The sequence below is a fragment of the Gracilinanus agilis genome, chromosome 2, assembly GCF_016433145.1.
Source record: "Gracilinanus agilis isolate LMUSP501 chromosome 2, AgileGrace, whole genome shotgun sequence".
Taxonomy (NCBI): Eukaryota; Metazoa; Chordata; class Mammalia; order Didelphimorphia; family Didelphidae; genus Gracilinanus; species Gracilinanus agilis.
The window spans coordinates 89,421,333-89,448,382 of NC_058131.1; the positions used below are offsets into that span (position 1 = coordinate 89,421,333).

The 27,050-nt window shown below is 36.8% G+C and overlaps 1 protein-coding gene across 2 annotated transcripts in view; it reads right to left on the reverse strand.

The window, feature by feature from the left end:
- Nucleotides 1-3,939: 3,939 nt before the first annotated feature.
- Nucleotides 3,940-27,050, reverse strand: part of KCNG3 (potassium voltage-gated channel modifier subfamily G member 3) — a 40,877-nt gene continuing 17,766 nt past the window's right edge. For both annotated transcript variants that reach the window (XM_044660641.1, XM_044660640.1), the window contains exon 2: nucleotides 3,940-4,585. In XM_044660641.1, coding sequence (XP_044516576.1) covers nucleotides 3,940-4,585 — 646 coding nt within the window. The remainder of the gene's footprint in view (nucleotides 4,586-27,050) is intronic.

The following is a 27,050-nucleotide window of genomic DNA, read 5'->3' on the forward strand; positions in this document are numbered from 1 at the left end:
TTACACTCCTTCCTTTTATTGTTTCCTTCATCACCTTGGGAGATAGAAATGTAACAAGATGTTCCTGATGTTTCCATCTATTTGACCCTTTTCAGAACCTTGGAAATAGTGCCCTGGTTTTATTTGCTTGGAGTTTTGTTGCTATTGTTGTTGTTTTCCGTTTGGGGCTTCTGTGCTCCAGCAGACCAATGGTATCTTGAAAGGATACCTGGGTAACAGGCTTGGAATGTTGTTCCCTGGCTGAAACCTGCTACTATGAAATGGAAAGTATTTCTATTTTTGTTGATGCAAAGGAGTTTGTGGATGTAGATTTAAGACTATTAAAGATTCTAGCAAAGTATAGTGTAGTTATAGTAGCATCAGTAAGAATCCTTTTAATGGAGGTTTTACAGAATTTTCACATGTACTTTTAAAACGTTTCTTTAAAATTGGCAGCTAGGTAGCACACTGGACAGAGCACCAGACTTGGAGTCTCAAGGATCTTGGTTCAAATCTGGCCTCAGACAATCCCTAGCTGTGTGATTCTGGGCAAGTCACTTAACCCCAATTGCCTAGCCCTTGCCATTCTTCTGTCTTAGCACTGAAATATTTCTTTGAAAATTATTCCTCTTTCGCAGATGGGTAAATAGTGACCCAAGCTGGTGAGTGGTAGAGAGAGAATTAGGGCCCAGGATTCCTGATACAGAGACACAGGCCAAAAATCTTTCCACTGGGCCATAATGTCTTAATTTAGGATAACATCTTGCTCATCAGTACCTCTAAAGATGCTATAAAGAAGTTTCCATAATGGAAGAAAAATCATGAATAAATCTTTTAAGATCAACTATGAAAGAAGCCTTAATTATTGGATGGAGAAAACCTCATTTAGCAAAAGTATTTCCCCATGAGAGACAACTACCAGTATCTTTACTGGTAGAGTATTTGTGTGGATAGACATTTGGGTGCACATTCTGAAAATATGTGAATAAATTCTCCTTTTAGTCATCATGAACTGCCACATGAATTTTCTAGTGCACTTTGATCTAAACTGGTATTGGGCCAGATGTAAAGTTTTTCTTTACTGAAGGGATGAACAAGAGATTTATTTGGCATTTACTGTCCTGACTGTGCACTCATATATTAGTGTTTTAATCTGTTTATATAGCTTTTTGGGTCAATCAATCTGTATAAGACAATATAAGAAAAGCAGCAAGAACAGTGGGGAAACCCCTGCCCTGGAATCAGGGGGTAGAGGCTCAAATCCTATGTCTGATGCTATCTGGATGACCTTGTGAGAGTAACTTAACCTTCCTAGGGTTCAGTTTTGTCACCTATGAGGGGAGGGAGGGAGGACTAGATGACTTTTGAGGTCATTTCTCTCTTTAGATCTTTTGTCCTATAAGCCACGATATTGTGTCCTTGCCTCTAAGAAGTATGTAACCAAATTGAAGAGATGGCATGCATACACAAAAAGTTTCTAGTGCCAATTAAATTTAGGGTGATCAGATTTCTTTCCCCCTAGTCAATGTGGGACAACTCTAATTAACTTAGTTTCCATGAATCTACATGCAAATTACTAAAGCCTTCATTCTAAGTAAAGACAAAATGAATTCTTTAAAAAAAAAAAAGAACCCTTACATTCTGTCTTAGAATCAATACTCAGTATCAGTTTCAAGGCAGAAAAGCAGTAAAGTCTAGGCAATTGGGGTTAAGTGACTTGTCCAAGGTCACATAGCTAGGAAGTATCAGAAGCCAAATTTGAACACAAGACTTCCCATCTCCAAGCCTGGCTCTTTATCCACTGAATCACCTAGCTGCCCTAATAAAATTATTCTTGCACCTTATTCCATGCAGATTCAAATCAAAAGTAGCAGAAACAAATCAGAATATTTAACTTGGAAGCAGGACAAGTGTGACATACCAGTGAAAATTCTAAAAAGACAAGACTGATGAAATAAAGAGTTTAAAATATATATCATATGATTCATGTAGGGCTAGTCATTCTTTTCTTTTTTTAAGAATGGCTGATACTGCCAAGGACTAGTTTGTCAGGACTTTCCCCTAAATTCAAAGACAGCTTTAGGGACAACCTACAATTAGGGACAGAGAGATAAAATTAGATACTATCCCTTGACTCTGGACCCTACTGGTAACCTTTAATCACCACACCCTTCTATGAAACCTTTATGTCCAAATCATTACTTCAAGTGAGTTATTTTGTCTGCTTTTAAATTTTTAATATTATGTATCACACATTTAAATCAATGATGTCTCCATTACTTTAATTCTTAGTCATTTATAGTCCAAGTTTCTTGATGGGAGTGATGATCATGAAAACAAACCAGTAATTTAGAGCTGTATTGTTATATTTAGGAGCTAAAACTTATTACTAACTTAAGAATATACAGTTTTATTTTCTTGGGGTCTAAAAACTAGTGAACCTAATGAGTATATTTATCAGTATCTTCTAACAGACAGAAGTCAATATGTTTATGTCTATCTGTACAATTAAAAATATCAGATAAAAAAACAGAATCATGCTTTTCAATTGTCTTAGCTGAATCAGTCTTATTACACTGCTAGTTCAATTGATTACACAGAAATCAATCACTAAGACTACTGAAAAAAAGTTCTGATTAGAAATCTGTAAAATTTCAGCAGCACTAAAACATCACCTTCGATAAATCTGGCCTGCAGGTCTACCTTCTAATGCCACTTCATCTGGAATTACACTCAGCCTAGAATTTGAAAAGTTATTTTCTAAAATAGCCCAATAGGGGTGTGTGTCTATGTGTGTATGTGTCTTGATGGAGCTGAAAACACACTAAAAATGTATCATTCCACTTCTACTACCGATCAGACTGTTTCTATTAAATTCAAAATGTTGGAATCAAAGCTTTACCCAGACATCAAAAAACTCAGTATAGTGCTTGAAGATTTCCAAAGTGCTTTCCTCACAACTACCCTATGAAAGAGATGTATCTGTGTCATTCTCCTCATTTTCATAATATAGAAACTAAAGCTTTGAAAAGCCAAGTAATTTAGCAAAGGTCACACAACTAATAAGTACTTAAGGGCAGAAGTAGAACCCAGGTCTTCTAAATCCAACTTTAGCACTTTTTTCACAGGACCAAATGATCTATGAGGACAAAACTTTTGATGCCATCAACATGTTAGGATAAGATCTGATGAGAGGGTTATCCAGGAATCTCTTCCTGCTCTTAAATAACTTATATGGATGAATCTATCAGGAAACAATGAAAAGGAAAAACCCATCTAGACAATAAATGAATATAATATTCAAAGTTCAATAAAGCTATAATATACGAGTATTATAATAAGAACAAAATGTAACTAATAAATTGAGACAGATGATGAAGAGTCAAAAATTATCCCTGTTTGCTTAGAGCCTCATTCAACAGCTTAAAATTTTTAGCCAAATCTCTTTAGTATGCATTAAGCCATTCTTGCATGCAGTATATATTTCTGGGATACTCCTGACAATGATGCAAAAAAACTGTACACCATCAGGAAATAGAAATGCTTCCCCCCTCCCCACTAACCAGAATACTATAAATTCCAAACTTTTCTTCTGTGTACAGGCATTGAAACACATTTGGAAAATAGGACCTTAAGTTTTCAAATATTTAAATAATATGTGCTTTTAAAAATCTGTAGTTATTCAAGGCAAAGAGGATAAAGTCTAAATAACGTCCTGAAATCTTCCTCTCGTCATTCCCAGAGCCACTGTGTCTTTTCTTCCTTAAGTTCCATCCTATATATATTTTTCAATAAACAAAATCTTCTTTTCCTCAGCTGGGCAACATTACATTTACCCGACAAAGGTGATGACGGTCTTCTAGAAATCCTCCAGCAAGAGATTCTTGTGGAAGACTTGATAGTCCCTTTGACCAGCAGAAATGGTACAGCAAGTAGTGGCAGAAGGAAAGCAGCAACAAGTCAATTGAGGAATTCAGTGGAGAGGCTCCTACTATATCGAGCAGATCTAAACTTGAGCTCATGGTAACATTGCACAAAGCTATGATAGATAAAAGTTATGGGCAATGCCAGTAGAACAATTCCACTCACTACACAAACTCCTCCAAGGATTCTTCCAGGCACTGTGATAGGATACATATCACCATAGCCAACTGTAGTCATAGAGATAATCACCCACCAGCAGGCAGCAGGGATGCTGGCATAATCTTTGTTAGATGTTTCCAGGTCCAGCCCATGTTCAAGAAGCTGAGAAAGTGCACTAAAGATTGCCATGGCAACACAAATAAAGACAAGTAACATAACCATTTCTCTATAACAACGTTTGAGAGTCAAACCAAGTGTCTGAAGGCCGATGAAATGACGGGCAAGCTTAATTACCCAAAAAATCCTCATCATTCTAAGGACTCTCAAGGTGACTCCAGCTCTCTGAAGTTGAGAGTTCTCTCCTGTAAAGACTGTCATTAACACAGAGATGTAATAGGGTGTGATTGCCAGTAAATCAATGATGTTCAGGGGTCTCTTGACAAACTCACACTTGTTTTTGGAGATGATGAACCTCACAATGCACTCTGCAGTGAACCAACCTATACAGATGGCTTCAATTATCCTGTCAAGAGAACAAAAAAAGAATTGATCATTTTATTTTTAAGCATTTTAATAGCACTCAGATTTTTTTTAGATAGTACGACATTGACATTAATTCATTTATTTTTCCAGAGAACATGAAGAACAGAGACAGTCTTATCAGATCCACCACAATTTAATAACCGACAAAACAGAGACTACAGATGCAAATTTGTCAAGCTTAAGTCCTTATTTATTTAGAAAATTTAAAGTTTCCACTAAAGTTAATTAGATGCCAATATTTCTGAAAAGCAAGATCTTATTTAATAATAGGTTAACTTAGAGCTGTCAACAATATATAAACAATATAATCCATTAGGTTTTTCTCAAAGACTTTATCTATTTTTGCAAGTAGCTAGAGTGTAAGTTTTTTATAAAGTTATATTTTATATTTATTTTACATATCGAAAAGTAAAAAATTAAAATTTTCTCAAGGTGAAATCACAGATTTTCCTATTATTTATTCCTCATCCAATGCCATCTTGGGCTGCATTTAAAGAGGCACAACTCCCAATAATAGGAAAGTGGTAGACTCCCTATACTCTATTCTGGTCAGACCACATGTGAAGTGTTGAGTGCCTCAAGGTAAGAATGATATAAAAAAGCTGGAGAGCATCTGAGGGCAGCAAACAGGAGAGTGAAGGCCTGTTGTGAAAGGATTCATGTCAAATAACAATTAGTTGAAAGAACTAGGAACATTTAGCCTAGAGAAGACTTAGAGAGGGCATGTCTGAAATGTGGTCATGCAGAAGAGGGATTAGACTTATTCTTTTATGGCACCAGAGGGCATAAACAGCCACAATGGGTGGAAGTTGCAAAGGGATAAATTTAGGCTTAATAGTAAGAAGAACTTCTGAAAATTGGGCCTATCCAAATGTGTTATGAGCTGCCTTTAGGAGGTAGAGGCCTCTGCTTCATTAAGTACAAGGTGGCCACTGAGATCCCTCCTACCTCTAAAAATTCTAGGATTCTATAATCCAGTGATCACTTTAACTCAGATCCTTCACTCAGAAGTCCAATGAGGAAGAGATTTCGAACCAAAGGAAAGTAAAATAATAAAAATCACCAGAAATCTAAGCCAAGTGATCACTTTAAAAATCATTATCAGGGGCAGCTGGGTAGCTCAGTGGATTGAGAGCCAGGCCTACAGATGGGAGGTCCTAGGTTCAAATCTGACCTCAGATACTTCCCAGCTGTGTGACTCTGGGCAAGTCACTTGACCCCCACTGCCCACCCTTACCACTCTTCTGCCTTGGAGCCAATACACAGTATTGATTCTAAGATGGAAGGTAAGGATGTAAAAAAATTTTTTTAATAAAAATAATTATCCAATGGGTTTTTTTGTTTGTTTTTAGGTCTGGGCTGGTAAATGCAGCTAGTTAAAGATGAATTTAAATATGCATAAGGTCCTTATTACCGTCAGACAGAATTCTGTCTCATTCCTTTAGACGGTATACTCCTAGAGCTAGCCAAACATCCTACAAATACATGCCATTTTGTCACAGGCATAACCCATCCTTCCTACTTGGAAAAGACCCTCAAATTTCAGATCTAAATAATAGTAGTTTGGTGGCAAAGACTCTATGGAAGCAATATTAAAGAGCACTATTTTAGGATGACCCTGAAAGAAATGCTGGGTACTACATATCACCTAGTTTCAATTTGCAAACCATGAACCCAAATTCCAGGTTGGGCTCCTCCAATAAGCCCTTTGCCTATGCCATAACGTTGTCTCTGGCCCCAAAAGGAGTATAGAAATCCAGTCAGAATGAAGCTGTTCAGGATGATTCGATCCCCATATTTCCAACTCCAGAGACCTGCCCACAGAGAAGCCTGTGACACTGGAAAGCTCATATAAAAATATTCAAGGCCATGAGAAAGCAAAATAGCAACTCCTTCAGTTCCTGACCAATGAGGGACCAGGGAGTCAGACTCAGCATCTGAGATTGCAGGAGCCACTGTCTGTGGAAAAGACCCTCTCATCACCAAAGAATCTCAGAGTGTCGAGAGCCCCTAGCTATCCTGCACCTTAGTGAAATCCTTAGACAGAAGAACATTTCTCCACTGAATGGTCTGCTTCTTCATGTCATGTACCCCATCACCTTGCAAGTTAGCAGCAGAGAAAAATGTAAAGAGGGCAGCAGCAGCGAAGAAACTGGGGATGGTACGAGCTATGCTTGTTCACCTGCCAAATTCCACCCTCACCAGACTAGGGAGACTATGAATAAAAATGTGACCATTTGGGGCTCTGTGCCCCGTAAGGCTCCTATAATGAGAAATTCATGAAACCTGAAGAATAGCAAGCTGTCTTTTCCCTAACATAAGGTTCTAACAAAAATAACACTGAGTCATTGTTTCTCCATGGTGAATGTAATGGGGGGGGTGGGGTGGGAAGGAGGTGCCACTAAGTCAGGAATCATAGAATCCCATAGCAAGTGTTTCTAAATACGAAGCTTTAGGGCAGTTCTTCGTCCTTGTTCCTGTGTACCTAGTACCGGGCTAAGCTTGTGTACAGGTGCTTAGTGACATGGTTTCATTGGATCTGCAAATTCAATAACATAAAATGTCATACCGCTTCAACAGCTAGAAAATAGAATAGTGGGTAGAGTACTGAACTGAGAGACAGAAGCTTGAGTCTTGGCTGTGTAACCTTATATATATTACTTCCCCTCTCAGAAGGTAAAAGGAGGAGCTTTGAAAAGATGACCACTAATGTCTCTTCCAATTTAAAGATTCTATGAAATGAATTGAATTCAATAGAGATGTTTGTGAAAGAGCAAATGCCAGAACATTATTTTTCTTAATCATTTCTAACAGCAGCCAAAATTGTAATTAGTGTAGAAAGGCCGTGAAAGAAGAAATGCAGATGATGCAAAATTGTTAAATGAAGAGATTTCACAGGGGTGAGATAATGTTAGAAAGAACTCCTTTATTAGGTGCTTCCAATAATAAACCACAAAGTCCAAGGCAGTGATATACCTGCTTTAGAACTGCATGTTACAGGATATCCTATTTGAGTAAAATGGCAGAGTATCACTTTTATGTAGAAATCTGCTAATTCAAAAATGATTAGCTGTATAAATGAGCATTTTATAAACCTCAGACCACTATACAGGCATCCCAAAAGTTTTACTGCAGTTTTCAACTATATTTAAAGCTTAAAACTGTAGTAAGACTTTTAAGATACTCTGCATCCATGTCGATATTTTCTCAATAAGTTCAAACATCATCAAACATGCAAAAATTACATCTGGCTAAAATATCTGATACTGGAACCACTCACAGAATTCAACAACACTCAACCTCTCTTGATAACCCACGATTTCTTGTATGCTTATCTCTACCTAAAAGATTCAAGTATGATATCTACCTATGGAAAATAAACCCCTGATTGATCCTTAGATAAAATAGAAAAAGAAATAAAGAGTTGTCGGGCACATAAATAGATTTTGTTTTTGTTTTTTTTTTCTTAACAACCGAAGACACATAGAAAACTTTTCACAGTTTATAGAAAATTTGACTGATACTAGCTCTGAATTTATCGACTTAAATAAGCTATTGACTAAAAAAAAATGGAAACCTAAAAAGTAAAGATATAGATTTTGCTTCAATTTCTTAGAAAGGGTCATCCATGTAGAGCAATGATCACAACAAGGTGGTCTAAAGATCCACCCAGAAAATATTTGATAACTTTACCAGTCATGGAGACATGGTGATCAAGGTCAAAAGACTACAGTGCCAGAGCCCCATGAGAAGAAAGGGAGTTTAAGAAAGGTGTGTCATGTAGCAAGAGCAAGGGAGAATGAATTGGCAGCTGTTATAAATAAAAATTAATCTTGGAGGTCTATTATTAGATTTATAAGCATTTATTATTAAGGAGAAAGAGAGAAAAATCGGGTTTCAGCCTTTCTAACTTAAGGTAGGATCAGGTCTCCCATTGCAGGGCAGCCTCTGAGGTTCCCTCTGCCCTGCCACTTGCCAGAGGTGGTCAGATAAGCTAAGAGGGCTCAGAGAGAGAGAGAGAGAGAGCTAGCCCAAGAAGAGTTTGTTCAGAGACCTCTCCAGAAGCAAAGATTGCTCCTCCGCTTCTGTAGTTGGCTTTTCAAACCTAAGCTCCTCCCAGCCCTGGATCTTTCCTTGGCCAATGGCTTTCAAATATCATGCCATCTGCCCTACCCTGGCCTCTTGCACCTGGATACCAGAAACCAGCATCAGTCCATCAAACCCACGACTCTGTTTCCTATGTTGAATCACTTGGGTGCACAGGATCAAAACTGGGATGGAGGTCCCCTAAATATTTACCTCACCCACAGCTGAACACTGTGGCAGAATTTATCAAATATTAAAAGGCCCACAGGAAGGTCTCCAGTGCATTGAATAAGTCTGTGAAGGTCTCACAGAAAGAGATAAACAAAAATTGCATGGGACAAGAAGGCATTGATGGACTGGAAGCTACCTGGGTAGAATGAAGACTTAATTCAGCAAGGTCACGAATTTAAAGAATTTGATGTTTGAAAATACTGATATTTCATTTAATAACAATATTAACTATGGTAAGATTCATTTAATATATTCTAATTGCCTAGTGCTGAAGGTTCCTGGCTAATAGTAAGCACTTAATAAGTGCTTTCTTGACTTAACAGGAACTATAATAGGATACATTAGCATTTGCTTTAAGTCATTGCAAAGGTACCACTTATTAAAGACAACTCTTTATTTTCTCCATTCAAGGTAAGTCCAATGTGTTTCATGGCATGGAGAGCAAGAGGTGCCCAGTTTCATTCTGCCCTCTGAGACTGGCCCAGGTCTTTATCAGACAGGGTGGTTACTCCCAGTCCTCATCCCATATTTTTGAAACTCTAGAACCTGCAGAGAATCTAAGATGAGGGTAGTGACTGTGGTAGAGAGGCAGGTATATGGCATCAAAAGTGGTTGAAAATCATGCCAACCAGCAATATAGAACCTTTAAAAGTAGGCAAGAACTCCAAAATAACTATTTTGTTCATGTTAGGTCATGGAGAACCTGATTAAAATGAAAACATTTTCAAGGAGGACCAAAATTTTAAATCCTACCTCTTCTATTTACAGTCTGTGTAAACTTTGGGAAATTACAACTTATTGTTGCAGTAACCCGAGTTTCTTCATCTGTAGAATGCTTCTTCCAGCTCTATGTTCTATGACAAATTTGAAAATGGAGGGATTTAAACAGACTAAAGTTTAATACAAAGGATAAGATAGAAAATTAAACTGAATATATATAAAATGGCACACAGGACTGACCACTTGTGGTCAGAATGGACTATAAAGTAAGTGGAAAAATTAGATTTAGCTTCAGACTCTGCTATTTATTACCTTTGAGACTTTCAGTAAGTTACTTAATCTCTCTCTGAGCCTTGGTTTTTTTCATCTGTAAAATAAGAATGCATAAATCCTGTGATCCTACATGGATCATATTTACTGCTATAGTTAAAAAAGCAAATATAATATTATTTGTAATAAGAAGAGACAGAATGGCATCATGTAAAGGGAACCAGCCTCAAAAGCAGATAGATCTGAGTTCAATTCCCACCTCTGACACCTACTGGCTGGCTGGCCCTGTGCAAATCACTTCACTTCTCAGAATTAATGAGTTAGATGAGAATCTGTCTTGAGATTCCCTGTATGGCCTGAACTTGGGAGTAGGAAAGATTTCATTTTTTCCAGTACTGTGTGTCGTTGTTCAGTTGTATTGGCCTCTTTGTGACCCTATTTGGAGTTTTCTTGGCAAAGATACTAGAGTGGTTTGCCATTTCCTTCTCCAGCTCATTTGACATATGAGGAAATTTTGGCAAACGGTTGAGTGACTTCTCCAGGGTCACATAGCTAGCAAGTGTCTAAGGCCAGATGTGAACTTTGGTCTCTTTGACTCCAAGCCTGGTGCTCTATGTACTATGCCACCTAGCCCTAGCTGCCCCATCCAGTACTGTTTAAAGAGAGAATAAAGAAGGTCCACAATTGTAGGTTTTGTCCTTCTGTACTTAGAAATGTAGTTTATGGGTAACTCTCAGAACATAAGTTAAAGAGAACATGCAGACCTGCAATGGCACAAGGGATTTTCTCACCCACAATTTCCCAAAGCCATTGAAATCATAGGACCCCATTTTGTCCATAATATAAAGGTGTAAAGGTGTAGAATGTGGAAACCATACCGTGATTCTTTTGTCATTCTCAACATCTATTGGACTAGTTTGGGAACTCTAAAATACCTTCAAACATAAATACAATCACTCTTTAAAAACAGAAATAAACACTGAGGCACCTACAATTTTTGATCTTCAGATCAGCGAACTATAAAACAGAATGGAAGGTGCTTAAAAGGAAACAGAAAATATATATTAGAAGAACACTCTGCTTATAAGGTTAATGAATTCAGTGTATTAGAATTGGTGATAAAAGGAGACTAAACTCCCTCCTTTGCTTATTTTAAGCAAACAGATCTAACTTTCTAGTAGGAGTATAAATACTGTTTTTCTTAGAGGCAAGGAAATGGATTGAATGGACAATTAAGGTCATTTTTTGGTTCTAGGAGTCCACAAAATACAAATCATTTAGTCTATCACTTATATTATCTTTAAAATGCAGTAGACATTTAAGATTCAAATTTGTAGCATTTGGCAGAGGCTTTCAGAGCTTCGTGTTCCTTTGAAATACACAGAAATGTACAAACAATATGCAGTTATAAATAATCAAGATATTTATCAGATTATTTACATTTCCCTTCCAAAACAAGTCATATTTTCTTCATTTTGTATTATCTAAAAGTAGTTGAGCTCCTATTCCTTTCAACAGAAAAGCTAAGTAGGTACACATCTGAGTGCAGAGGGACAAAAGAGTGCCCCAGATCCCAACTTTTTTTTATTCTTTCCTTAAACAGTACTGAATTAGAAGAGAGTAGATATAGCCAGTAGTAAGCATGAATCAAAAACAACAGCTATAATATTGGAAAAGGAGGAAAGCTAAATTCTTCTTACCCCTAGCTTTCAGCTTCTAACTATACAGGTAATTTCCAAACAGATTTCTGATCATCATTGCTATGTTTTTATAAACCATATACAGCAATTAGTCTTCTGTTGGAAGTCTTATGCCCCTACATGATTCTATTTCCCTATCTAACAGGATAGAAGCTAATAGATTATTTCTTTAATATATCAGAATGGTTTTCTCCAATTCAAAAAGCCAAAAATTTACTTCTCAACTCTCCTGCTTTTCATAAATAAATTCAGAGAAATGACTGAAATATGTTCCTTAACCAGAAAAAAATAAAATTATATTGTATTCACTTATTTGCGAATAGAGACAAGAGTAGGAGAGGAAAAGGGAGAGAGAGAGGGAGGGGAGAAGAGAGGGAGAGAGAGAGAGAGAGAGAGAGTTAGAACATTTATTAAGCTCTTACTAATTGCAGACACTGTGCTGAGCACAAATTCGAGCAAACAAGATAGACACTACCTTCAAGAAGTTAATGACTAATAGTGTTAAATTAAGGAATAGAGACACCGAAGTACCCCAAACTCTAGGACTAAGAGCAATTTGAAAGTATTAAGTCTGGTTTCTCAATTGAGAGTGAGGGGATTAACTTCCAGTCAATGCCAGATCCTAATTCCCTTAGGGAAAAGCCCCACATGGTCTGGAAAGTTCTTATGGGACTAGGTTTCCTTCTTCAGTTGGAAGTTTATTTTCTTCCCTTTTATACAATTCAAGCATCAAGTCAGGCATTCCCTGAGAACTAAGCAAGTAGTAATCTATGATAAACTTTGTAACATCTTCCTCCTTTGCTGAATATGCCCAACTCTGTATTTCAATATGGCTATAATTTTTACCTATATATGTGGGACTGTACAAGATCCTCATACACACACACACACTTTGTTTTGAGACCTTTTCCTATATGGCACTGGAAAAGCAAGTGAAAAGGGCAATGTCTTCTCAGAGACCCTAAAGACAGTTCTGGATTGGGAACATGTACAACATGTTCAAAATGTACCACTGCCTATTTGCCAAAGGGTTTTAGAGGGGATCAGTGTAATGCTCAGCTTGATCAGCTGATACAATCTCTCCATGTGGAAGATAGTTAGAAACTTATTAAAAAGAGGCAAAAATAGTCCCTGATTTCAAGGAACTTGTCCTAGCATGGGAGACATATAAGTAAATAGTTACAAATGAGATACACACGGAGTAGCTAGAAAGTAACCTTGAAGAGGAAGACTCCTACACCTTGTGAGGGAGGGGGAACCCGTCTCTTGAAAGTGAATAAATGAATGAAATAATTACTAAGTGCTTGTGATACAAATAGAAAAGAAAGACCATTCTTGTTTCAACAAACTCCCATTCTAATGGGGAAAACAACATATACATGATTTCAGTTCCAAGGCAGAAGGAAAGAATCTGATAATACTTAAGTACAGTAACAATATAGAAAGTGATGCTCTTTCTTTATTGTTATTCCACTGATAAAATACTCTCCACTTCTGATATTGGATCATTGCATAATACTCTTCAACCTCTCAAATAGGTATCTCAAACTCAAATGTCTAAAATAGAACTCAAGAGCTTTCTTATCAAACCCTTCCTCATCCCCAAACTTCCCTATTACTATTGATAATACCATCAACTTCCTAGTCATCCAGGTTCAAAACTTGAGTGTCATCCTGTACTATTCACTCCCACTCGATGTCAGCAAGTATTTAAGTACCTATTATTGCCAGGCATTCATCCAGCACTTCCAATTCATCACCAAATGTTGTCATTTGTACTTTCATAACATCTCACATTTGTTCCCTTCTTTTGAATCATAAATCTCCCTAAATTATGGCCCTCATCATCTCTTGCCTATAGTACTACAGTAGCCCTTTTAAAAATTATTGATATATTTTGGTTTTACTTCACATCCCCCACTCCTCATACACAACCACCCCTTATAACAAAGAATTTTTTGAAAGTAGATAGAAGAAAAAAATCAGCAAAGCTGATCAATACGATGAAAAATTATGACAATATATGCAATATTCCACACTGATGTATCCTTACCAATGCAAAGGAGTGATTAAAGGTGTCTTCTCAGATCTTTTCTGCTGGGATAAGCTTGTTCTTGGTAATTTTGCAGCATTCATTTTCTATTGACCTTTGGTTCTTTTTTTCTCTTCCATTCATATCATGCTGTCTTTGTGTGTATTGTTTTCTTTGTACTGCTTACTTAACTTTCTATCAGTTCATGTAAATCTTTCCATGGTCCTATATCTTCACCATTTTTATTGTTGATTACAACCATGGTAATATTTCCATCCATTCAAGTACCACATTGTTTTAGCCATCCTCAAACTGATGGACATCTCCTTTGTTTCTAGTTTTTTACTATCACAAAAAGTGCTGCTATAAATATTTTGGGGTAGTCATAAACTTTTTTTTTTAATCAATTATGTCCTTGGGAGTACATTTTGAGCGGTGGAATCTCTGAGTGAAAGGGTATGGACACTTTATTCGTATAATTTCAAAATGTTTTCTTGAAGAGTATTAATTTTCAGGTCCACCAACAATGCATTAGCGTGCTGGTCTTTCTACAACTTCTCTAATAGTGACTACTCTGGTCTTTGGTCATCCTTGTAAATTTTCTGAGTGTTAGATCAAACCTCAGGATTGCCTTGATTTTATTTCTCTTATTTTTAGTGACTTCAAACATTCTTTTGTGTAGTTGAAATAGCCTTCTTTGTATGTTTCTCTGCCTTAAGTATCTCCCTTCTTAAGTCCATCCTCCATTCAACTAACAAGATGATTTAAAAAAAAAAAAGTGGAACCAAGCCATATACTCTTCCACCTCCCACTCCCAGCTCTAGGGGCTCCCTATCACCTTTAGGCTCAAATGTAAAAATTCTTTGGTATTTAAAGCTCTTCATAATATAATCTCTTCCTACCTTTCCAGCCTTCTTATACTTTATTTCCCTCTTGTCATCATACAGTCCAACTATACTGTCCTACTTGTAATTTATTCCTCAAATAGGACACTTCATCTTCTATTTCCATAAGTTTGCACTGGCTATATCCTCCATGTCTGGCATGCCCTGTTATTTCAGTTCCACTTCTTAAGTTTCCTTGGATTCATTCAGGTGTGGCTCAAGCCCCATCTCTTGCAAGGAGGGATAGAGGATGGAACACTAAACTCCTCCCAAAGCTTTCCTTTACTGAAGGAGGGATTTGAACTTCCAGCTCACTCCTCTTTCTTTCTGCAGTTCTACTTGGTTTCAATTTCACCCACCCATCCCTCCCCATGCCAGCCATTGTCTTTAGCATGTTGTCAACCCCCTTTAGATTTTAAGCTTCTTGAGGACAGAAGTTATTTTTCCCTATTTGTATCCCTAGCTCTTGGCATAGTGGCTGGCATATAGTAAGTACTTAATAAACATCTATTGTATTTAAGCCTTTCTCAGTTCTCTCCCCACACTCTAGCTGCTGATAATGCCTTCCTCCTTCAGATGACCTTCATCTTTTCTGCCCCCCCTCTTTTACAGTATCTAGTTACTTACAAGTTGTCCCCCCAATTAAGGTGTAAACTCCTTGAGGAAAGAACTGCTTTTTGTTTTTCTTTATAGTACTACCCCTTAGTATCATATTTGGCATATAGCACTTAAAAAATGCTTTTTGCCTAACCACAATAATTTAAATTAAGATAATCTTTACAAATCCATACAAAAATCCTCAATAACAATAATAGCAAACATTTATGTAGTACCAGGCACTGTGCTAAATGCCTTTGTTTTTTCATTTGTTATTTCATTGTTATTTCATTTGGCCCTCACAATGATCCTTGGATTTTAAAAGATTGCTCTATTGCAAAAATGGATAATATGGAAATAGGTATTATAACATTTGTATAACCCAGTAGAATTACTTGTTCACTCTGGGAGGGGGGAGAGAAAGAGGGAGGGAAAGAAAATGAATCATGTAAACATGGAAAAATATTTTTAAAAATAAAAAAATAAATTTAAAAAATGATCTTGGAAGATAGGTGCAAAAGAATACTCCGATGGTAAGTGATCATTGTCATGGCCAAACTTGGCCCTAGAGAAGAAGTATCTACTCCACTCAAGCAGGAGATGAGGGGACCATGGGTGTAGTATGGTACATACAATATTGAGCAAAACCAACTGATATAGTGACGGAACTCACTTGGTAGTAGAAGGTAGTATACTTGGAAATTACTGTGATTTTAAAAAATAGAAAATATCAATAGAGCTTATTTTTAACAGCAATGGAGAATGTATATGTACACTGAGATCCTGTTCAAAGAAAATATTTCACAGAATTGACCATAAATAAAGTTCCTTATGTAAAGAATGGCAAAGCCATTTAGAAAGGATACTCAATTACTCAATTGCCAAACAATAACACCAGGGGCTCTGATCATATTATACTCATATAAAATTAGACCTCTGAGGATCTTTAACACAATGATCAGTGGGAAATTAATATTGAATTGGGATTATTTTTTGAGAAATGGTTCTCCCTTTGGCCCCCAAGAACAGTTTGATTTTAAAACTATAAAACAGTCTCTTGTCCTGACTATGAAACTGGGTTGGGTACAACAAGGTTAAAGGAATATCATTAGACTGGCTTTTCTTGAGACTTGATCCTTGATTAGAACTTGATTAGGTAATGAAATCAGTGCACTAAGCAGCCAGTATTTTGAAATGCAGTTGCCATCACATGGTGAAGAGGAAGAGGGTCTCTTGATGCTTTTGATGTCCTGAAGACCCCCTTTTTCTGTGTTTGAGGTCTGAGTTCATTTCCTGTGTGACTGTTCTCCAATCAGGGATGTCCTGAGAAGGGACTGAGTGATGATGGAAGAAGGGATATATGACAGGAAGTCGGCCTTTTTGGCTTACCCAGCCTAGTTACTTAATTACCCCTGATTAAGCCTCTGCTTTTTCTGCCCATTCTAACTGCCTGGTTGCTAATGCTCACATCTCTTCTTTTGGGTCCTGCTTGAGTTTTTGGAGTCTGTTCAAACTATGGAGGGAGTCCATTGGCTGGTTAGAAATCTGGAGGAGCTGATTTAATACATTAACATCTTAGAATTAAAAATACAGCCTTCAGAGAATTTCATTCATTACAGGTCTTATTTTAAATATGATTAAATAGAAGTTTAAAGGAGCTGAGAAATTTATTTGATGAATACAAACCATGTCTTTAAAAAAATGTCCTTTCTTTTCTTTCTCTGCCTATCCTCTCAAATGATCAGTAAAGGAAATAGGAAATTTCAGCATCTTTAATATGAGATTTCCATCACAGCATAGCTCTAATTTAGTTGGTAAATTTTTAGAAAATGAAATCATCTCTACAGAGGGCAGAAACCCCTGATGTAAGTTACCTCCAAGAACACATAAAAGCCTAGGAATTAAGTCCTTCATTAGTTCCATAAATCAAACAGTGAGGTAGTAGTATTCATCACCCAAATAAATATTAATTTCATGAATTTTCCTTGTTTAAACAGCCACAAGGAGCTATACATAAAGCACACCAAGGCTATGAAATAATTACCCAGTGAATTTGATCAATATAGATAGTTAATATGTATCATTCCTTTATTTCCTCAAAAAACAGATTTAAGGGTCTGAATTATTTAAAGAATTGCATTAACTTTCCTCTTGATTTTACATATGTAGCTATAATAAGAGTCTAAGGCTATGCATGTTAACTTATTACATAATAAATGCAATTTATTTGGTCCTGACTTCTCTGGATTACCATAGATCAAATTACCTATAAAAACTGCTCTCTACTTGCCTTTGGCTATTGTGAGAACTCAAATAAGAGTTCAAAGTTTTCCATACTATATATCAAGCATAGTTAACCAGCAAATCTTTGGGAATTTGCTGTTTACAAAATAAAAAATATACATTCTGTGGGAAAGGGACATGAATAGGTAATTTTCAGATAAAGAAATCAAAACTATCAATAAGCACATGAGAAAGTGTTCTAAATCTCTAATAATTAGAGAAATGCAAATCAAAACAACTCTGAGGTATCACCTCACACCTAGCAGATTGACTAAAATGATAGCAGGTGAGAGTAATAAATGTTGGAGAAGATGTGGCAAAATTGGAACATTAATGCATTGCTGGTGGAGTTGTGAACTGATCCAACCATTCTGGATGGCAATTGGGAACTATGCCCAAAGAGCTCGAAAAGACTGCCTGCCCTTCAATCCAACCATATCATTGCTGGGTTTGTACCACAAAGAGATCATAGATAAAAAGACACGTACAAAAATATTTATAACCATGCTCTTTGTGGTGGCAAAAAACTGGAAAACAAGGGTACGCCCTTCAATTGGGGAATGGCTGAACAAATTGTGGTATATGCTAGTGATGGAATACTATTGTGCTCAAAGGAATAATGAACTGGAGGAATTCCATGTGAACTGGAATGACCTCCAGGAATTGATGCAGAGCGAAAGGAGCAGAGCCAGAAGAACATTGTACACAGAGACTGATATACTGTGGCAAAATAGAATATAATGGATTTCTGTACTAGCAGCAATGCAATGACCCAGGACAATTCTGAGGGATTTATGGGAAAGAATGCTACCCATATTCAGAGGAAGAACTGCAGGAGTGGAAACACAGAAGTAAAACAACCACTTGAAGACATGGGTTGATGTGGACATGATTGGGGATGTAGACTCGAAATGACCACACCAATGCAACAACTATCAATACTATGGAAATAAGACTTGATTGATGACACACGTTAAAACCAGTAGAAATGTGCGTCAGCTATAGGGGAGGGGGGGTGAAGGGGAAAGTAAGAACATGAATCATGTAATCATGGAAAATTTTTCTAAAATAAAATATTTAAAATATATATAGAGAGAGAGTCAGGCCTAGAGACAGGAGGTCCTAGGTTCAAACCCGGCCTCAGCCACTTCCCAGCTGTGTGACCCTGGGCAAGTCACTTGACCCCCATTGCCCACCCTTACCAATCTTCCACCTATGAGACAATACACCGAAGTACAAGGGTTTAAAATATATATATATACACTTTCTGAAAGAATGAACTGAAGATGACTAGTGCCAACATTTCACTAAAGCAAATTTCTCCAGTGGAAAAACATCAAGAAAATCAGAAATGAGGCAATCTTAACTCATTGCCAAAAAAGGACCCACTTAAGTCAGAACAGTGTTGACTCCATGTCTAAATGTCAATTTCTATTAGCAGAATATTTCCAAATATTGAGATGTTGGCCATTAGAGGAAAAAAAAAAGCAACCATAAATTGAATCAGTTTTCTATGACACGAAGGTAAATAATCTGCAGAACTAAAAACATAGTTCTAAATTATTTAAAACAAATTTCTCAGAACTGGAGTTCATTTTCTCTTATAAAGAATAATTTCTTTATTATTAATAGTAATTATTAAATTAACTATATAATAATAATAGTTTAGCATTTATATGTCATTTTATGGTTTCAAAGAACATTACAAATTTTTAATAGGTGCTATTATCATTCCCATTATTCAAATGAAAAAACTGAAACAGAGTTTTAAGTGATTTGCCAGGGTCACACAGCTAGTAAATGTCTGAATCCAGATTTGAAATAAGATTTAAACAATTACTACTTGTTCGTGATTCCAGAGTCTCAAGTTTTAAGAAAATTTTCAATTGTAAATAACATAAAATAATATCAACATATAATGTTAATATAAAAGGAGAAGAAATTACCTAGCCCTAGAAAGCTTCCTAAAATTTCACTATCCTGCTAAAATGTGGTAAATATAGAAGAAAAGTTTAAAAAGTGAAACTATAATATTTCTTAAGGTATCAAAGACATGCTAAATCTTCTATTAAAGAGAGCCTGGTTAGGTTTTAAATACAGAGGAGCAAAGTATTGCTTTTAGCCCCTTTGTCAAAAGGTTTGGGTTATCAGGCATTTAGGAATTGAAGAAACCTGGAGCTGGAAAGAAATTTAAAACAGCATAATGAAAAGATTATGAACTTAAAGTCAAGAAAAGCTGGCTACCAATACTGTTTCATCCATTGGCCAGCTATATGATTCTGGGCAATTACTCAACATTTCTGAGTCTCAGTTTCTTAATCTGAAAAATGGAGGTAATAATATCTATATTTTCTACCTTGAGGGTAGTTGTAAAGCAGTGGTTCCCAAACTTTTTTGGCCTACCACCCCCTTTCCAGAAAAAATATTACTTAGCCTCCTGGAAATTAATTTTTTTAATTTTAATAGCAATTAATAGGAACAATAAATGCACCTGTGGCCATCACCACTCCCCTGGATTGCTGGAGCACCCACCAGGGGGCGGTAGCACCCATTTGGAAATCACTGCTGTAAGGATAACACCAGATAACATAGGTAAAGCAATTTTGAACTTGAAGATATGACTGGCCCATTGTCACAAAGAAAATTGGTGGCAGAAGAGAGACAAAAACACATTTCCTAATTTCTACTCCAATGTTCTTTCCATTACATTTTATGCATTAAAATTTATTTCTCTCAAGGGTATTTTTAATTCAAAACATACTACCATGAGTATAATTTTCTATAATGATATGAATGGCCTCAGATATATACCAATGCAAAGATCACAGCTAATAAAGGAACATAGAGACATAAATATTCTGTCAATAGTACCAGTGAGATGAAACTCATTACTGTGATATGGTAATAGAAGGTTAAACCTTGTCCAAAAAGAGTAAATGAGACAATTCTCTAGGATATTTCCATCTATATGTCTCAAGGTCATCTTACCAAATCCAAAACAGAAGTCACTATTTTTTCCTCCAATTACATCTCTCTAAATTTTCTACTTCTGTTGAAGGCATCCATTGCTTTCTATCATTCCACCATACCTGACATTTTATACAATCTCACCAGGATCTCCAATACTTTCATTTCTCAAATACTCTCATCAGTCATCATCCCTATTCCATCTACACTTTCCTTCCTTCCCAATCATGACCTTCCAGTAAACCAGTTCAAGTTATATTATCCTCTCCTTTGCACTCTTGTCTTATCTCTATTTTTTAACCCTTACCTTCCATATTAGAAATAATACCTGTATTGATACCAAGGCAGAAGAGCAGCAAAGGCTAGGCAATGGGGGTTAAATGACTTGCCCAGGGTCACAGAGGTAGGAAATGTCTGAGTCCACATTTGAACCCTGCCCCTAGGCCTGCGTCTCAATCCACTGAGCCACCTAGCTGCTCCCACTTGTCCTTTCCATCAGAAACTTGGCAAATCACAACTCTGCATCATCCTACTATCTACGTCTCTACCTTCTACTTCAGTGTTGCTTAATGAATCTGGAGGAAACTATACAACTGAAGCAAATGGGTCCATTACAAATTGTTGTTATCTAATCTCAATTGGATCCTCACCATAGCAAGGCAATTCTTTTACTTTCAATGCAACTCTTCAGCTTCTTGTCTACTGTGTAGAATACTGCCATAGAGACATTGACTATAAATAATTCTATCCCAGAGTTCTTTAGTTTAGTGACTTGGGCAGGGGGTCAAGGGTGGGGAGCTTGATACTCGTGGGAAGGAGAAGAGGGATTATCTTCCATATTGCAGACGATACAAAGAGCAAGGTCAAAGATTTGTGTCTTTCTTTGGATGCCAGTGTAGCACATTCTCTGAAATGACTATCCAAACTCCCACTATTCCTAACTCTCCCCAGAGCAAGATTTACTACCTTCCCTTAGGATTCTGACTTAACCCTGAGGGATTGAGAGAGTACCTTTCCAAGCTATGTAGCTCATGAGCCCTCAAAAGTGTGTTTCCTTCTGTGATTACAGTTGATAACCATTTATCAGTCAGTCTAAAGTAGTTTTTAAAAAACAGTATTTTCTAATGATGTAGAGTATAAGTAGTTGGTAAAAGACACTCCCCAAAGGTCTATGCCATTCTCTACCACAAGTGCTTATAGAGTCCTGAGGAAAGTGAGTTCAGTCTTAGCAATCACATATGACAAAGGGATAACTCAGTTACTGGAAGTCATTTTGGTAGTGTCTTAAAGATGTCCTCCTTGGCCATGGTGTAGCTTTTCTGGGGGGCTGTTTGAACAGCCTTGAATCTGGACTCCATCTTTACTTTTTTCCATGTCCCACTCCTAATTCACCAAACTTTTCAACATTCTTGTCAGCAGCATTCTCCCCTCAGAGGTTCCTTTATTTGCAGTCCTCTCTGATAATAAGTCAATATCTGCCCAGGACCAGGAATCATTTCATGAAGTGCCCAGACCAATCTATGCTCACTTCTCTCTTAGCTCTACTCCAAATGCTAAACTTTTCTATCTCTTCCATAGAAACCTTCATGCCATACAGACATCCATCTGATTCTCCTTTTCAGCTTCCTTTTATGTGTTATCTTGCTCCATCAGAAAATAAGTTCACTGAGGGTATGGACTACATTTTTTATTTGTATTTGTAGTTATAGTGCTTAGCACAGTACTTTGCACAAAGTATTTTATGAATGCTCTATCTATTCCTCTTGGCTCCAGACACCAGTACATCAGCCAGTTGGACCGGGTACACTGCTAAAATGGGAATGGGAATATGGGAAAAGTCCTCTAAAATTCACAAATCCTCCTTCAGACTAGGGAGAGAGAAAACTGAGACTGAGACTGAAGCCTAAACTCTGATTTTCTCTCTACCCCTTGCCCCCTGATTGATTCCAAAACTTTCCTAGGAATCTGGATAGAATGCTTACTCATTTCTCATCTTGGATCTTGAATTCTAAACTGGTATTCCACATAAGGTTTCCTTAACCAGTTTGAATAAACTTTCTGTCACACCCAGAGAGACATTCAGGCCATGTTCACAAATGTGATGTGCCCTCACATAATAAATGTGGGTGAAGTGACTCTAACCTAATTGCATACATGTTCCTTTTCCTACCTTTCTCTGCCATTGTGTGATGGTAATAAGAGAAACCAATAGCATGAGGAAGACACAAAAAGGAAGAGTGTGAAGGCCATCTTTTATGGCTATTAGCCAAGACTCACCAGTATTTACTCACATTGTTTATTTTCTGACTGCCCCCTTTATATTCTATGTATGTCCATATAGCTGATAAATGCAAAAAAAAAGGTGGAGTAAATGCTGACATACTTGTTTATATAATTAAAGTTGATATATATAATGACGTAGGAATATGTTTTGACTCTTTAAAGGGACAGAAGACATTAATCCTCTTTTCAGTGAGAACTAAAATTCCTGAGGCAAGCTAGACATAGATTCTATTTGGATTTCCCATAGCAAGAGCATTTTAATCATATCCCCTGAGCAAAGGCAAGTTTTGCATAAATAAGAGAACATAAAAGAAGTGTAAGGCTCAGATATTGATGGAATAAATCAATCAAGCTGACTCTCTCTATTCGAAGTAAATGATATCTATTCCTTAACAAGATAGCTACAAGTCTTATTTAACCAATCAATTAAAGACCACAAAGTTTTTGTGAAAAGATTTTTCTATACAAAAAGTGCTGAAAAGGTGAACTAGAATTAAATTTACAGGAAGACCATTCAAATGTGCTAAGGAAACTTTGCCATGCCCTGTGGGTCTTCTATAAAATAGGAAACCAATGCAAAATGAAGTGATAAGAGATTTGGAGTCTAGAAAGATTTTGAGGGTTTGAAAGTAGAGAGGAAGGTGTACAGACATCCAGAACTCAGCCAGAAAAAATCAGTAGCCCAGGGACAACCATCAAAATCTGAAAGAAAAAAAAAAGGACTGATCTGTAGCAGAAAAGGGAGAATAGGAAGGAGGCATATCAAAGCAGAAAATTCAGGATGGCAACCACCCATTGTATCATCCTCCTTAAGACTGAGAAAAGTTCTGGGAAAAGTCTTCTCTTTCTCCAACTTCCTCTTCCAGTGACAGTCTATAAACAAACATGGTAGCACACTATGTTGTTTCTCTGCCCAAACATTTACAATAACCTAAATTTTGCCTCAACCAAAGAGAAGCCAGGGTTAACTAGAGATAGATACAAATGCAAATTAAGAAAAAAGAAACCTCTGCCAAAACATTAAGACTTTTCCTAACTGAAGCTCTAAGAATCAGTGGCTCTTCTAACTTTCTGCCTAATATAAACTCCCACTGGGGCTTGGGGGGGATGCTGGGGGAAAAAGGACATGGGCCTAAGGGGCTATTATATATATTACCCCTCAGGTAAACAAAAGCTTGTGTTTGATAAGCACCCTAAAACTCCAAAGCATCCTCAGCCAATCTCCCTTGAGCAGTCTCATGGGGATATCTCAGGGCTATCTTCCCTGGAGCACCCCATTTCCTACATGAACTACATGTGACCACTTTTACATGTGCAAGTACTCTTTCTTGGGAATTAACTTCTGAAATGTTTTTCTTTCTTTTTCCTGTTACTTTATCTCCTGTAATTGAGATTTAATCTTAATTAGTAATTTTATTCTTTCTTATGATTGGAATTTTTAGTACTGGTTTTGAGCTTTGAAATGATTCCTGCCCCAGCTTTTGTTGAAGCTGGCTGGAGGAAATTGTTCATTCATGTCTCAGTTGCTTAATTTAAATATTTTTGCACTAATTCACTGATTTACCCCATGTTGGTATTTAAATCTCATTTTAATTTTTGGTCTCTTGTTTTGCCTCCAATGGGAGCCATTCTCCACCCCACCTCTCCCAGGAGCATAATCATGAGAAGCCTGGATTTACCAAATGTCAGATACTTTGAAACATGAGCAAGTATCAGAGTGAGGAAAGAAAAGTAGACTGACAGTCTTGATGGATTAGATCTTGGATTTGTACAAGGTCCATAGGCCACACAGCCTCAAGTGACAAAGTAAGTATACTTGTGATAACTAAAGATATAGTACAGTGGAGATGAGATTCCAAGGGAATTTCCAATTTTCAATTTCACTATTCAGCAATGGGGTGAAAAAGCCCTATAACTTTATGATATGAGTGGCTTCTCTGTTACAAAGAGAAGATGAAGGAGAAGAGAAAGGCACCTGAGGAAGCCAAAAAGCTCTGACTGCAACAAGTATTTAGGTGTATGTTTGACATATAAATCTACACTGCACATAGCACCCATTGATGTTCACGCACATCTGCAAAGCCACAAGTGCCAGAATTGAGACAAACACTAACTGTGAGGATGGTAAGGAGTACCTTGGCAAAGCCTCATTCAACTTGAGCTAGCCTAGAATACCAGCTTTTCACATGTGAGCCACAGGCACAAAGCAAATGAGTCACACTATAGGTTTGGTATCCAAGGCAGAAGTCTCTAGGGGAGAGATGAGAGAGAGCTGTAGAAAAAAAATTAGCCTCCTAGTTCAAATCAGGAAAAAGAGAATGGAAGCCATAATGAGCTGATACAAGAACATTTTCAGCAAAACACAATTAGGGAAGCAGACCTATACTTTGATATTATTGTGGCCTTTGCCATATAATTGATTCCTTAGCTTAAGAGAAAAATTAAGAGCTGGTAGGGGAAGGACTGACTTCTAAGTATTAGGAAAAGGAAGTGAGGTGAAAGAAGAGAGTCACTCCATCAATTCCTTATGAAACTATTCCCTTTGTACTCTTAGGACCTGTCACTGAAATTAAAAGGAAGAATGAGGATATGGACTACACTTCTCTACTAGACAAAAGATCCCAAGTAACTCTTACATTCTTTCATATATATATGTGTGTGTGTGTGTGTGTATATATATATATATATATATATAACCAACTACATGTAATATCAAATTTATACACAAATTTTCCAAGTGATATGATTAAACTTATCTCCCTCCCTCCCTTCCTTTCCCTCCTGGTGCTGGCAAACAACTCAATCTGGGTTATACATGTATTATCACGCAAAATCTATATTGTTCACTTTTGTAAGTGTGTAATCTTATAGAACCAAAACCCCAAAACACAAACCCAAATAAACAATTGAAAAATCATATACTTTCATCTACATTCTGATTCCAAGTGATTCCAGTTCTCTCTCTGGAGGTGAACAGCATTCTTTGTCATAAGTTCCTCAGAATTGTCCTAGATTGTTTTATTACTGATAATGGCTAAATCTATCACAGTTGATCATTCCACAATATTGCTGTTACTGTGTACAATGTTTTCCTGATTCTGCTTATTTCACTCAGCATCAGTCCATGAAAGTCTTTCAAGCTCTTTCTGAAATCAGCCTGTCCATCATTTCCTACAGCACAATAGTATTGCATCACCATCACAGACGATAATTTGTTCAGCCGTTCCCCCAATTGATGGACATCCCTTTTAATTATCGCATCCTAATAATAGTAATATAAGACATCTGAACAAAGTATCTTTAGTCTATGAAAGGACCTAGACTTGGAGATCTGTGTTAAAGGTTACCTATACTTGGAATATATCAAGATTAACTTCAAGTTTCCCCAAAAAGTCATCTTTTCTTGAGGTAGCTACATGACACGGTAGATAGTACACTGCAACTGGAATAAGGAAGTCAAATCCAGTATGACATTTATTAGTTGTGTGAACCTGGGCACATTATTTAACTTCTGTATGCCTCAGTTTCATCAACTATAAAACAGGGATAATAATACCACCTATCTCACAAAGTTCTTCTGAGGATCAAATGAGATATTTGTAAAAGGCTTAGCACAGAGACTGGCACACAGTAGGTGCTATAAAGATGCTTATGCCTTTCTCTTCCCAAGAAAGTTATTAATGTTAGCAGGAAGGTTCCATGACTTTGACATATTCATATCTGTCACTTTTTACTCAACTATCTATGCTCACTGGAACCAATTCTACCCTATTCAAAATACTATCAAGAAATTGAAACTAATAAACTGGATCAAATACACATAGATTTGACAATAAATTCAGCCTATGAAAAAGATGACAGGGAACCAGAAACAAGAAATGAACATCATGGGACCCCTGGGTCTTTAAATTTAGAGGTGTGTCCTAAGCTATTTGACTTGGATGAAATCTAAACATCAGAAGACTGAAAGGAGAAGTTGAGGCAGAAGCTCAGGAAAAAAAGATAAGCATGTTTCCACTTCATGAATGGAATACGAAATGTACCCAGGAATAACCTATAAAATCAAACTCAATGATTTCTGACTGTTCTAAGAACAATCAGCCCCACATCATCAACCAGCTCAAGTATAGGAGCAAAGAAGTCATCAGATCACAAGAGAGTCAGATTTGTTCTATTTGTGACTAGACAAACTTATGCTGTTATCAATTAACCAGAAGAAGTCATTTCTTATTACTTATAGGTAAGGGATAATGCTAGGACTTGCCCATTTAAAGTCTGCTTTGCATGTAATCGCAGGCTTATTGATGTACATATCAATTAATGTATGCTTATGTTTGTTTTCTTATTTTACAATTATGTTTATTTGCTTATAAACTTGTTATGTTTGTAGTA